The sequence below is a fragment of the Pseudochaenichthys georgianus genome, chromosome 4, assembly GCF_902827115.2.
Source record: "Pseudochaenichthys georgianus chromosome 4, fPseGeo1.2, whole genome shotgun sequence".
In the NCBI taxonomy this organism is placed as follows: Eukaryota; Metazoa; Chordata; class Actinopteri; order Perciformes; family Channichthyidae; genus Pseudochaenichthys; species Pseudochaenichthys georgianus.
Genome location: NC_047506.1, coordinates 26,796,027 through 26,810,156, shown reverse-complemented (window position 1 = coordinate 26,810,156; position 14,130 = coordinate 26,796,027). Strand labels below are relative to the sequence as shown.

Here is a 14,130-nt window from a genome sequence, read left to right as displayed (position 1 = left end):
AACACAGCCTTCACCGGCTACCTGCTTAACGGAAAAACGAGGCCGTTTGGCGTCCACCAGGAGTGGGGGCGAGAACTGCCTTCACTGGTTAAGTTAGAGTCGAACGCCAGATGCAGCGTAACCGGGAGCGGGTGCGGGAACACAGCCTTCACCAGCTACCTGCTGAACGGGAAGAGTAGAGCGGTGCTACTACTCGCCGAACAGAAAAAGGGATGTAGCTACATCCGCATTACCGGTAGAGGGAGCGGGAGCGAGAGCACTGCCTTCACCTAGCTGGGTAAAATAAAGAAGCTTAACAGTATACGCAAGACGTTAGCCGAGCGGCTGCTGCTAACGATCAAGCGAGATCAAGTCAAATAACACACATGTTTAAGACCAGATAACTAGCTTCTAAAGAAGAGAATAGCACATAGCCGTAGTTACAGCAGTAACCATGGCCAGGGCTCACACGGCATCTAACCGTAGTTACAGTAGTAACTATGGCCAGTACTTACACGGCTTAGGACCGTAGTTACAGTCGTAACTCTGGCCAGTACTTGCACGGCTTGGGACCGTAGTTACAGTAGTAACTATGGCCAGTACTTACACAGCATAGAGCCGTAGTTACAGTAGTAACTCTGGCCAGTACTTGCACGGCTTGGAACCTTAGTTACAGTAGTAACTATGGCCAGTACTTACATGGTTTAGAACCGTAGTTACAGTAGTAACTATGGCCAGTACTTACACAGCATAGAGCCGTGGTTACGGTATTGCCTATGGCCAGTACGTGCACGGCTTGGAACCGTAGTTACAGTAGTAACTATGGCCAGTACTTACGGCTTAACCCCGTAGTTACAGTATTAACTATGGCCAGTACTTACACAGCTTGGAACCGTAGTTACAGTAGTAATTATGGCCAGTACTTACGGCTCAGAACCTTAGTTACAATAGTAACTGTGGCTGGTGCCTAAAAGTGTCAGCCAACGGCTGGCCACTAGACAATATAATATTGGGAGGATGAAATCCTCCTTAATGGCCATACATGCAGAGCACACAGCACACACAGTGAAGATTGTTCTCTGCATATCGTCCTAGTGCTAGGAGTATAGTACTAGGAGCAGTAAATACAACGATATAGCAACCCAGTCTCACGGCATTTCGTGTTCACCAACACGATTTTTAATCTATTGATTCGTGTTCACCAACACGATTTGCCCCTTTTTTTCGTGTTACACAGCACGACTTTTTTCGTGTTGCACAGCACGAATTTAAAAGCAATGTATTTCTACTGCCTGCAGCACGTCTTTTGTGTGGTTCATAAAAACATGTTCTTAGTCAATATCAAGCCACAAGTATTGCTTTTATTTTAAATCGTATAATTTCGGACTTTTGTTGCCGTCTGTGATGAAAAGAAATGGGGCTCAGAGCCTCAGGATACTGAAATCTGTATTTTTTAAATCTTGTTTTCCTTCTAATTTGTTATTCTTTTCAAAATAACACACTGTTATTTACTCACCAATAACACACAATTGTCCTTGCTTTTATTTATTGGTTTAATTCAATAATCTCGGGCTTTTTTGACGTCCGTCAGGGACTGAATTTCAAAATAAAAATAACCGGAAACAGACGTAGGCCTATAAGGGACATTTCGAGCATCATCGACTTTGCGCTGTCATCGAGGTGAGGATGGCTGAAGACACTACACTACCCATAATCCCCAGATATCGTTTAGGACTACAGTCCACGTGATTAAACTTCAAATCGGGATTGGATGTTGGATTGGCAGTGCGTCAAGGTTACGGAATCGAAGCTGGATCGATCCGTCGAACGCCCCCCCCCCCCCCCCAAAATGATCTATGGGGCGTCTCGATTGGGAACGTTTTCGTTTTTCCAACAATTAGAAGTTGCCAGTATTAAACACCAATTATTAAACAATTGAAATGAACCGATTAAACATCTCTCTGACACAGTTTAAACGCATTTCAAGTGGAAGAATTGTTCGTGTCTCCTCTTCGTGTCCCGGGAAGCCGGAAGCTGTATTATTTTCAAAAAATAGAAATAAAAAAATATTTTTTTTAACCATAACGGGTACTTTACACAACATTGATTCAAATGTATCCTTGTTTTAATCCTTGTTTTATTTATGTTAAATTGTTGTTGTCGGTTAATTTTCCATTTTATTTATTTTGGTTTAAGATATCATTAGTTTTTTTTATTATTATCATGCTAGATGTTTAAACTTTTCTGTATTTTATAAGGCAATATATACTTTTTTTTCCGTAGGCTACTTAGGTTATTAAAGAGTTATCGTGTCAAAATACAGGAAATGTATTAATATTTTTATATTATGTATTAATATTTAATATTTTAATGCAAAGTCACGGGTGTATCTGACAATGTACGCCTCGACACAGACCCCGAAAAGTTGAGGTTTAGTTGCCATGAAAATGGAGACACTCTTTTGGGGAATGCAGAAGTGACATGCTTAGCAAACGGACAGTGGAGTGCTCCCTTCCCAACATGCGGAGGTGAATCTTTTCTTTCTTGCTGCTTTACAATACATCAACCTCAACGTCTTTCTTTTAGTATAGAGTAGTTATTCTGACTGTTTCATGGTGACTCAACTTTCATAAAATACACTGCAATCTGGACATATTTTCGCCTTGTTCATGACCTGAACATTACAACTTGCATTAAGGTATGGTTTGTTGCAGAGCTGTGACAATAGACTGTATTTGATTTAAGCTAAGTGAAATTAGTAAAATGGCAGTGTGTATGTTTACAGATTTCTAAACCCTAAGATTGTTTATTTATTTGTGTGTTTTTCTTTTTACATTCTTTTAGCTCCTTTGGATTGTGGAAAACCAACACCCCTTGAAGATGGAGACATTGAGGGAACTGTTGGACACAGGTACAGGCACGGAGACAGGGTTAAATACATCTGTCCGAATTACTACAAAATGCAGGGTGATCCTCACAAAACCTGCACCAATGGTGAATGGATTGGACAGATGAGATGCCTCAGTAAGTTACAATTTCATTTACATTTTTTTATTCTGTGAGGTTTTTGGTATAAGGCAATATAACTTCCTGTCTGTTTACCAGTATGCTAGCTAGTAAGGCTTTGAATGTTGAGTATTGTAACAGAACAAGATACTGATTACATTTTGGACTATAGTTTTCAAGCCCTAAATATATTAGATTTATATATATGAATCAGAATCAGAAACGGGTTTATTGCAAGGTAGGTTCACACATACGAGGAATTTGACATGATGTAATGGTGCATATACATAAAATATAAAACAAAAAAAATATAATATAAAACAAAAAATCTTTAAGGACACTGTAATAAAATATAGTTAAATAGCAATACAAATAAATTAAATTAAATAAAGCAGTAATTTACAGTGAAATAGAGTGGAGTGAATTATAAAATATAGAAATAAGAATATGTGCAGTAAGCAGTATGAGCATTGTGTGCATTAATGTAATGCATATAGAGTCTACGTTGTGGCTGAGGTAAAGTGTCAGTGGTGGGGCCGGGCCTTGTTTAAGAGGCCGGTAGCGGAGGGGAAGGAACTGTTCAGGTGGCGAGAGCTTTTGGTCCTGATGGAGCGCAGCCTCCTGCCAGAGGGGAGGGGGGTGAACAGTTTGTGTCCAGGGTGGAAGGGGTCGGCCACTATCTTCCCTGCCCGCCTCAGGGTTCTGGTAGCGTGCAGGCGTTATAGTCATATGCCATTAACAATGTACCCGCCCCTCTGAATGACTTTTAAGTATTAACAATATGCTGTGTATCCATTTTCTCTTGCAGAACCCTGCATTGTGAATAGCCAAGACATGACTACACATCATATTGACTTCAGACATGTTCAACAGAATAAAATGTATTTAAAACCTGATGATACAATCGAGTTCAGGTGTACCAGTGGAACACATGTCGGCGCAGTGGACATGCGTCAGAAATGTAATGATGGTGTGATCCTCCTTCCTACTTGCCACTAAAGCTTTTTAGTCAACTGGATGTGATGACCATGAACTAGCTGGACAAACATGTACGATTAACCAAAGTAAAGAGTTAGACCAGTTCTTTCCTAATCAAGTGTGTGTAACCCAGTGCTCTGTGTGGTCATTCTAATAAAACAAATATGTTGACTTGGTCAGATGTCTGCCTCTATTTATCAGATGAACTCTTTATCTTTCATGATGATATCCAAAATATTAATAAAGCACAATAAATGGCCAAACTGGGCCAAGTTTCCTAATAATGATTTTCCTTAAACATAAAGATAATTTTCCATGAATGTTTCTTCAACAGTTTTTAAGGAGCAGTTCCCCAGGAAACAGACATACATATTTCTCTTCGCTCCTGTAATGCACTTTATCAGTCTGTATTGTTTTGGTGTGCTGTAGAGATGTCTGCTTCTTCTTGAATATGATGCCACTAGATGCCACTCGGCTTGTGTTGCTCATAGCCTCAAATAGATACGTTTTGAATGTAGAATTTAAAAGCAGCGTTTCTTTCCGGAAATCTAAATAATTCGCAGTTGTGAGCAGTTTCATATAGGAAACTATTTTCTATATACCGAGCTACATTTGCCAACAAATAGACAAATACATATTTTATAGTTGGATTTGTTCATTTTGAAAGTAAGAGTAATGTTCATTAAAAACTAGGCTTGCTGCCTGTAACACATCAAGGTCCTGGTAAGGAGTTTCAAGAAGTACACTTTTCCTGCTGGAGGTACACGTTACCATTATGATCATATTAACCCTGAACTGAAGCCATATCTTCACAATACACGTAATCTACTGTTGTATACTGTACATTTATACTTGTAAACTATACATGTGTACTGGTATACAGTAAGTATATACTGCAATATACTGTTAATATATACTGATCATACACACTGTTATATAATGTTATAAGTTGACCTAATTTCTGTAGTATTATAAGATATACAACATAAGCACCATAAAAAGAGAAGATATGGAACCTGAAACTTCAAAATCAGAAGGAGGAGGAAGACCTGTCGGCACATTGAACATTGAACATGAGATGTGTTGATGGTGTGATGCTCCTGCCCACTTGCCAGTGAAGGGGTTATTTCACTCAAAGTAACTGAATTGGCTGAATACCATTTGAATGCTAAATAAAAGTACAAAAATTGAGCATATATAAAAAATACACGTTCAATCAGTCTGTTTCCTTCCTTACTGTATATGTATTATGAGAAAATATGTAAATACTCCTTATTACCATCTATATTTTCCAACTCAAAGAATGTCATTGAGTAGATGATGACGATACTTTCTAGTATTATAAGTATTTCAAAGTATGTACGTTGCTTGCAAACAGTTTTTTTATTTAAAATGCCCCCTGTGCAGATGTGGGGAGAAGTACTCCGACCTTGTGCTTGAGTAAAAGTAGAAGTACCAGAGTTTAGGAATACTCTGTTACAAGTTAAAGTCCTGCATTCAACATGTTACTCAAGTAAAAGCACAAAAGTACTTAAATTGTACTAAAGTACAGTACTTTAGTAAATCTACTTAGTAACTGTATACCACTGCCCCTCTCCCATCACTGGTATGTCACTGTCTGTCAAACGAATACCCTTTGGTACATTGAGATGGCCTCGATGTTTTGAAGGTGTGATGACCCTGCTCTCTGCCAGTAAACGATTGAGCTAACTGGAAGTGACATGAGCTTGCTGGACAAACATGTTAATGATAAACCAGAGGAAAGAGATTGACTGTTTGTAGAACAGTTCATGCTATCTGCACAATTCAGTGCTTTATACACCAAAAGTTGTAATTTTGAAATATATTATTCCACAGACAGGAAGCCAGTGTACATTTATGAGAACTGGAGGGATATGGGTCTTTGTTGGGACCTCTTAGAGAGACATCATTACCGTATAAGCCTATAGAAGGTAAAAGGGGAGGACAAGTTATTCTAAACCCTGGTCAGACTGTCGTCCTCAAATTTCGTGGACTTCTTTAAATAACTGAAACTTTTTTTATATTTTATTTGTTATACTTACTCATATAACCTGCACCTAAATCATTGTTTGCAAACTTTGCATGCTAACATTTATTAAATACTTATATATCAATACTGCAAAATACGGTGGAAAAACTATTTCCATATCAGGGTTGTTTTATAATACAAATAACATATATATAGGTAAACCAATCGGAGAGAGAGAGTGTGTGTGTGTGTGTGTGTGTGTGTGTGTGTGTGTGTGTGTGTGTGCGTGCGTGCGTGCGTGCGTGCGTGCGTGCGTGCGTGTGTGCGTGCGTGCGTGTTGTAAGGGGGAGGTACTCGTGTTCCTGAGACAGTTTCATTCAATTGTTTGTACTTTCCACTGTGTAGAAAGACTCGATTTAAGTAATTACAGAAGTACAGCTATTCCTGGATCCTCACAATGACATATTTGTACTTTCTTGGGTTCTTTATACTATGCCTTCAAATGGATACGTCTTTACAACAGGAAGGTAAGCAAGAGGGGGAATTATTTGTTATTTTAATTATTTATTAATCCCTCTGTTTCTCTATTATATATGAATAAAACCATATCCAGGACTTAATGTGAACCTATGTGTGAACTGAGTAACTCAATTGACTTGTTATATCAGACAAACCACTGAAAACTGGTTCTGTGATGGACAGTGCAACAATAAAATGTAAACTATATCTGCCACCACTGGAAGGAACCAGCAATGAACCTGCAGTTAAAAAAAACAAAAAAACAGCAACAGATGTTAGACCACCATGCCCTCCCACACCCCATTGTTACAGGCTGCATCCACTCTACGGCTTTTTAATTAGCCTTTTCCTAAATACATTTGTATTCTTGCTTATGTGTATTATGCAACAAAGATAATATGTTCAGCATCCAAAAACTGAATTGTTGCTCATTAAAGGGTGATCTTATTTTTCTTTATTGGAGACTAGTATTCATTTCTAAATGGTTTGTTTCACTTTATTTTAAGTATTATTATTTACAGTTTAACTGAAAATTCAAGGGAAATTGTCATTCAGTTTATTTCTGTTTCATTTCCTAAATTATTTTTTTAAAACGCTACATTTAAATGTTTTTGGGGTTATGTTTGTTGGGAGCCCCACACCTCTGTGTGAACGTAAGTAAAAACTGAGTAATGCAGTGTACTGGTGACACTTCCCAATAAATATAGGTTCTGACGGATAATGTGTTTATTTTCCAACAAATACAGCAATAACATGTCAACTACAACTGCTAGGGCTGAAAGGAACCAGCTATGTACCTGCTAATAAAGACACGTTTCTACCTGGTGACCAAGTGACAGTAAATTGTGGAGACAAGCACTGGATTGTTAGTCATCAACAGGCCTCAGTAGTAACTACATGCAAAGAGGACGGATTGTGGACTATCAGACCTGAATGAACAATTATGTTATTCTTCCAATAATTGACACTCAAAAACTCTATACATTTTTAATTGTTTTGGGTTATGTTTGTTTCAGCACAACAGTGTCCAATAATCAACGTGGACGAGCAAGTCCACGTGAATGGGAACATTGAGGAAGCAACCTTTGGCAATGTAGTTCGATTCAGCTGCAAGTCCAGCTCTCAAGTGCTGTTTGGGTCAGCCGAGATGTATTGTGATGAAAATGGAGAGTGGGTGGGCAAATCTCCAACATGCAAAGGTATTGCACCGTGTGAAAACAGGAAGCACAAAGTGTCTCATGTTGAGAAATAAACTGATAATAGAGGTAGACAGACACACATACACTATTAATTAATTAATAGTTAAACATAACAAAAAGCACATAATGACCACCATGTAAAAAAAGCAAAATATGTAATACCACCACGCCCCTCCAGTCGTTCAAGGCGCATTCCACACTATGGCTTTTTCATTTGCCTTTTCCTTAAAGGTCCCCTATTATACTGTTTTTCATCAATATGATACAGGTCTCAGTCATATACAAAACATGTCTCTGAAGTGTGTGGCTCCAAACACCAAACAGATCATTGTAGCATCCCATAATCCTCTCTGTTTCAGCCCTGTTTCAAAAGTGCTGATTCTCTGTCTGTTACTTTAGAATCTGAAAATAAGAAGCCACTCCCCACGCCCCTGTGAGAGATATTTGGTTAAAAAAAAAATGGAGCTCTAGGAGGAGATTCAGGTGATAAGGTGGGGTGGGGGGGTTACCTTGGTTGGTGATTGGCTAATGGTTACACCAGAGGCCTGCATCGGGTCGGGTACCCGACGGGTGACCCGCAAAAAAGGTGATTCGCGGGTGCTATTTTTTCAAACGCTTTTTTCCGGGTTCGGTTCTGGGTAAAACAAAGATGATGCGGGTCGGGTCGCGGGTATTGCATAATAAATATATTAAAATAATAATAATTTAGTTTAATGTTTAAATCCTCAGACTTCTCCCCCGCGGGACCGCGCATAATCATAACCTCTGCAGCGCATCAATCTGCTGCTGTGCGCGCCACATTTGAAATGGCTGAGGTGAAGCTCTCTAGTGGAGAATACAGCATTTTCAATAACACTTCCTCAAGAGCGAAATCCAACGTCTGGGAGGCTTTTGGTGTCATCCTAGATGGAGAAAATAACCAACATCCCACGCTTTTTGAGACAAATATGCCACTGCATGTGTTAATAATTGCACGTTTTCACTACTCATATATAGGCTATGCGGGTTCGGGTCGGGTTGCGGATCTTGTGCCGACGGGTCGGGTCGGGTTGCGGAACTAATTGGCAATATGTGCGGGTAGCGGGGCGGGTTCGGTATTGCACGTCGCGGGTGCGAGGCGGGAGAGGGTCTTGAAAATCAGACCCGTGCAGGACTCTGGGTTACACAAGCCAATAACTTGTGCAATTGGCTTGTAAAGTGGCCGAAACCTGATCAGCTCATTTTCCGACAGGTTTTTATATAAATGGATCAGGACAAAAAGTGAGCAAATCTTTTTTCCTGAAACTTTCAGAATCTCTTTATACAGTATAAACATATTATACATGTTTATGTATAAAAGACATGAAAAGACATTGCATAATAGGTGACCTTTCGGAAATCTTTATTCTTGCTCGTGTATTATTCAACAGAGATAATATGTACAGCACCCGAGATTGAAAATGGTGAAGTGCTTGAACAAATCCAAGAGTACAAAGAACATCAAATCCTGGAGTTTCGGTGTGATCGCTCATTTACACGTGCTGATGCCAGATCTCCAAAATGCACAAAGCAAGGAGCAAGAGTAGAATGGAGCCCCACACCTCTGTGTGAACGTAAGTAAAAACTGAGTAATGCAGTGTACTGGTGACACTTCCAATAAATATAGGTTCTGATGGATAATGTGTTTATTTTCCAACATATACAGCAATAACATGTCAACTACAACTGCTAGGGCTGAAAGGAACCAGCTATGTACCTGCTAATAAAGACACGTTTCTACCTGGTGACCAAGTGACAGTAAATTGTGGAGACACGCACTGGATTGTTAGTCATCATCAACGGGTGTCAGTAGTAACTACATGCAAAGAGGACGGATTGTGGACTATCAGACCTGAATGCCAAGGTAGGACACTGCTGTGAATGCTGTTTTATTTGTTTATATTTCATAAGCTCGATTACTTGAGGTTACGTGCAGCAAACGAGTCCCACATGTGTCTTGGGACAGTCAACGGCCGCACACATTGAAATTGGGTTATATGGCACGTTATAGGTGCGAGAGAGGCTACACGAGGAAAGATGACAGCAACGACATGGCCACATGCACCCGAGATGGATGGCACCCAAATCCACTTTGTGAAGGTATTGTGAAGTAAACCTTATGTGTATAAGATATCTGTTATTTTGTTTCCATACTTGGCTATAGGGGGGGAGTTTTTACTATATAGTTTACTGTTTACTGTAAAAGCTACTTTTAAAAAAAAGAGTCCCATGAACTAAGTGCAGCTAAGCACAGGAACAGTCAGGAATTTACTTCTTTTTTTTTAAAAACACTTAGCACAATTCACAAAACCACACACCCAAAGTGCAAACACTTCATATATCCTGCAGAATTATTAGCTATACTCAAAACTACATAAACACTTATCAAAACCTAACCTTTGCAACAAATTGCACACACTAACTTTATACAGTTCTCGATTGCTAACACACTACAATTCTACATAAAGCACAATTATTTTAACTGACACTCAAAGAGCAAAACTCAAGAACTCAAATCTCTAAAACTCTAAACACGTTTTCAGCTTTTCACAGAATTTTCAAATCAACATGGCACTTTTTGCAAACCTCTGCACACGTTTCTCCACATAAGACACAGGAATCTGACATGAAGTCACGTGTTAGCAGGTTTAAAACACTGATATTCAAAATGCCTCACATATGGACCAATGATCAAGAAACACGTTCCACCTGACCAAACACCTGATAGCATAATTGTTGGCTCATCAATCAGGATGTTAGCACTATGAGAAGACCACAGGTGAGTACTTTCTTACAGCAACAATGGAAGCCACCATGGAAGCAAGAAGAAGAGCTGGGCTGAGAGTGAGAGGAGGAGGAAGAGGTGGGTGAGAGTGAGAGGAGGAGGAAGAGGTGGGTGAGAGTGAGAGGAGGAGGAAGAGGTGGGTGAGAGTGAGAGGAGGAGGAAGAGGTGGGTGAGAGTGAGAGGAGGAGGAAGAGGTGGGTGAGAGTGAGAGGAGGAGGAAGAGGTGGGTGAGAGTGAGAGGAGGAAGAATGAGAGGTAGAGCTGGAGGGAGAGGACGTGGACAAAGAAGAATACTCTCTAATGAAATGAAATGTTATCAACCATGGTTTGACGATGAGAGAGGCTGGACACAGGGTTCAGCCTAATCTAAGCCGATTTACTGTCACCTCTGTAATCCGGACACTTAGACTTGAAAACAGGTTAGTTACCAGTTTTTAGCTCTGCATAATTCATGATATATCAGTGCTTATATCTGTTGTGTGAAACGTATTTACTTCATTACTGTAATTGAATTGTTGGCATGTTGATACTATAACTGTACACACATCCTGCACAATGTATTGTGGTAAACTCACTTTTATGCAACACAGACACTGACCGACCACTATGTCTTTGGTGTTTATCTGAAGGACTGAGAAACAAAGAGGTGGAAGGCTAAGGATTTTCAATGAGGCAGGAAGCAGCAGTTACAAACTGGGTTTTGGCAAACAATGCATCCCACTTAGAGAGATCCGAAGCATAGTAGCTATGTGCTGAGATGCAGAGTAAACAGAGTTATGCAAAGTACTCGTAATAGCACATTGTAAGACTTTGGACGCATTCCCACAATGTCAGTGAGGGCTTTGGTCTGCCACTGTCAAAAGTGCTTAAGGACACTCAATTTGATCCCTTGATGCACACTATCAGTAACTCAGCATTTTTGCAGGGAGCTTTGTGAAGTTATAAAATAGATACAACCAGCCTTTTGCTTACACCTTTGCTGTAGCTCTATGGTGTTGCCAGGGTTTCTGCTCTGGTCACATGACTGAACACTATGAATACTCTTTTAAACACATGTAGCCTCTCACACTCAAGGCTCACATATTGGTATTAGGCCAAAATAAAAAGGGATCATCCCCACTAAAACTACATATCATTATATATATTTTAATTCCTGTGCTTATCTTTTAGTCTACAGTGCATACACATATAGAGTATATTTATGTTTTCGTTTGAGAATGGTTGTCACTTCCTCAAATCAAATCAAGTTTTATTTATATAGCACATTTATAAACGATTTGTGGTCGAGCCAAAGTGCTGTACATAAAACAATCACAATCCAGTACCTGAACTGTATGATATACTTTTTAGAAGTTCTAGGTTGTGGCACAGCACCAAGCATTGCCGATGGAGACCTCAAGTACGCCAGGAAAAGTAATAACAGCCATAATGAAATGGTTAAATACATGTGCCAGGCATACTACACCATGGAGGGAGAGCCTTACAAAACCTGCGTCAATGGTGTATGGACTGGACACATGAGATGCATCCGTAAGTTACAGGTTCTTCTTTAAATAACATGTGCAATATAACAGAAAATCAAACTTCATTTTAAAATGGTTAGTCGTTGCATTTTGTAATTTCATTGGAAACCTAATAGATGAAATCCATTTATGCAACATGTCATTTGTGTCTGACCTACGTTCATGGCAATAACAGAGTACGAAATATGGAAAGCTGTTTTAGCATTTGAGCTGTGTGGCCCTTTTATTTAACCTCCTCTGCCAGAGTTTAAACTGTTCAACAAAAGAGGAATAGTTTGTAAACAGTTGGGTGCCAAGAGGCAATGTGTCCCAAATAAACTGTCAGTTTATTGTCACATTAGCAACCAAGCTAAGCTCCCAAGCTAACAGAGGGCTATATTTATGTAAGTATTTATGTATATTTATATAATTCCAGGGGGAGAGTGAATGGCACAGTACAGAGCAAATAGAAATAAGGTCAGAGAGTTAGTTTGAATTACTTGTGCTGGGCCTGCTGGCTGGCATGTAAGCAATCAGCTCTCCAATTATTTTAGCTCACCAACTAGCCCTCTAAATCGCTATTGCTCAACATTGGCAAAAGTTGTAAATGCAGTATGCTTTAGTCATTCATGCTATGTTGATTGTCTCTTGCAGAACCCTGTACCGTGAATGAAGACGACAATAGACACAATAACATTACCTTTAAATATAATGGCGGTACATATTTCACTCATGATGAAATAATTGAGTTTAAGTGTGCCAGAGGAATACCTGTTGGTTCAGTATCATTACTTCAGAGGTGTAATAGTGGTGTTATTGTCTTGCCTACTTGCCAAGAGTTTTAGCCAACAGTAGATCAAAGTAAAAAACGGATTATGCAGAGTTTTGAACTGATTCCGTCTCCTCTTTGATGTTGTAAACTGTATAAATGTTAAAACATACATGATCTCTTTCTCTTTTCTGCCTCCTAAATACAGTCTGTAGCATACCATGAGTAAAAAGAAACGATTAGAATTTAGCCAGTGTAGAAATAAAATTCGGTATGGATTGGAAGTCAATGGGTCTCATGAAATGAAAGCTATTGCAAAGAAATTTGACTTTTCAATAAACAGCATATTTTTCAAAGATATTATACAAAGATATATACAATTAAATTAAAGCATTAAACATATACACTGAACAAAAATATAAACGCAACACTTTTGTTTTTGCTCCCATTTTTCATGAGATGAACTCTAAAACATTTTCTATATACACAAAATAACCATTTATCTCAAATATTGTTCACAAATCTGTGATAGTGAGCACTTCTCCTTCACCTCACAGGTGTGGCATATCAAGATGCTGATTAGACAGCATGATTATTGCACAGGTGTGCCTTAGGCTGGCCACAGTGCAACACATCTCCTTCGCATAGAGTTGATCAGGTTGTTGATTGTGGCCCGTGGAATGCTGGTCCACTCCTCTTCAATGGCTGTGCGAAGTTGCTGGATATTGGCAAGAACTGGAACACGCTGTCGTATACGCCGATCCTGAGCATCCCAAACATGCTCAATGGGTGACATGTCCCGTGAGTATGCTGGCCATGGAAGAACTGGGATGTTTTTTGCCTCCAGGAATTGTGTACAGATCCTTGCAACATGGGGCCGTGCATTATCATGCTGCAACATGAGATGATGGTCGTGGATGAATGGCACAACAATGGGCCTCAGGATCTCGTCACGGTACCTCTGTGCATTCACAATGCCATCAATAAAATGCACCTGTGTTCATCGTCCATAACATACGCCTGCCCATACCATAACCCCCCACCACCACGGGCCACTCGATTCACAACATTACCCTAACCCCAGATACTGACTGGTTTTCAGACCCACCCAATAAAGCAAAACTGCACGTTTCAGAGTGGCCTTTTATTGTGGCCAGCCTAAGGCACACCTGTGCAATAATCATGCCGTCTAATCAGCATCTTGATATGCCACACCTGTGAGGTGGGATGGATTATCTCGGCAAGGGAGAAGTGCTCACTATCACAGATTTTTTTCAGATTTGTGAACAATATTTGAGAGAAATGGTTATTTTGTGTATATAGAAAATGTTTTAGATCTTTGAGTTCATCTCAGGAAAAATGGGAGCAAAAACAAAAGTGTTGCA

General features: G+C 39.6%; 1 protein-coding gene across 1 annotated transcript in view; it reads left to right on the top strand.

The window, feature by feature from the left end:
* LOC117445001 (complement factor H-like) overlaps positions 1 to 12,917 on the top strand; it is a 37,711-nt gene extending 24,794 nt beyond the window's left edge. The window contains exons 23-32 of the mRNA XM_071203026.1: positions 2,354 to 2,507; positions 2,824 to 3,003; positions 3,794 to 3,981; positions 6,378 to 6,480; positions 7,489 to 7,671; positions 9,081 to 9,263; positions 9,356 to 9,553; positions 9,613 to 9,789; positions 11,825 to 12,004; positions 12,631 to 12,917. Of these exons, the coding sequence (XP_071059127.1) occupies positions 2,354 to 2,507; positions 2,824 to 3,003; positions 3,794 to 3,981; positions 6,378 to 6,480; positions 7,489 to 7,671; positions 9,081 to 9,263; positions 9,356 to 9,553; positions 9,613 to 9,789; positions 11,825 to 12,004; positions 12,631 to 12,821 (1,737 nt within the window). The 3' untranslated portion in view covers positions 12,822 to 12,917. The remainder of the gene's footprint in view (positions 1 to 2,353; positions 2,508 to 2,823; positions 3,004 to 3,793; positions 3,982 to 6,377; positions 6,481 to 7,488; positions 7,672 to 9,080; positions 9,264 to 9,355; positions 9,554 to 9,612; positions 9,790 to 11,824; positions 12,005 to 12,630) is intronic.
* Positions 12,918 to 14,130: the final 1,213 nt, after the last annotated feature.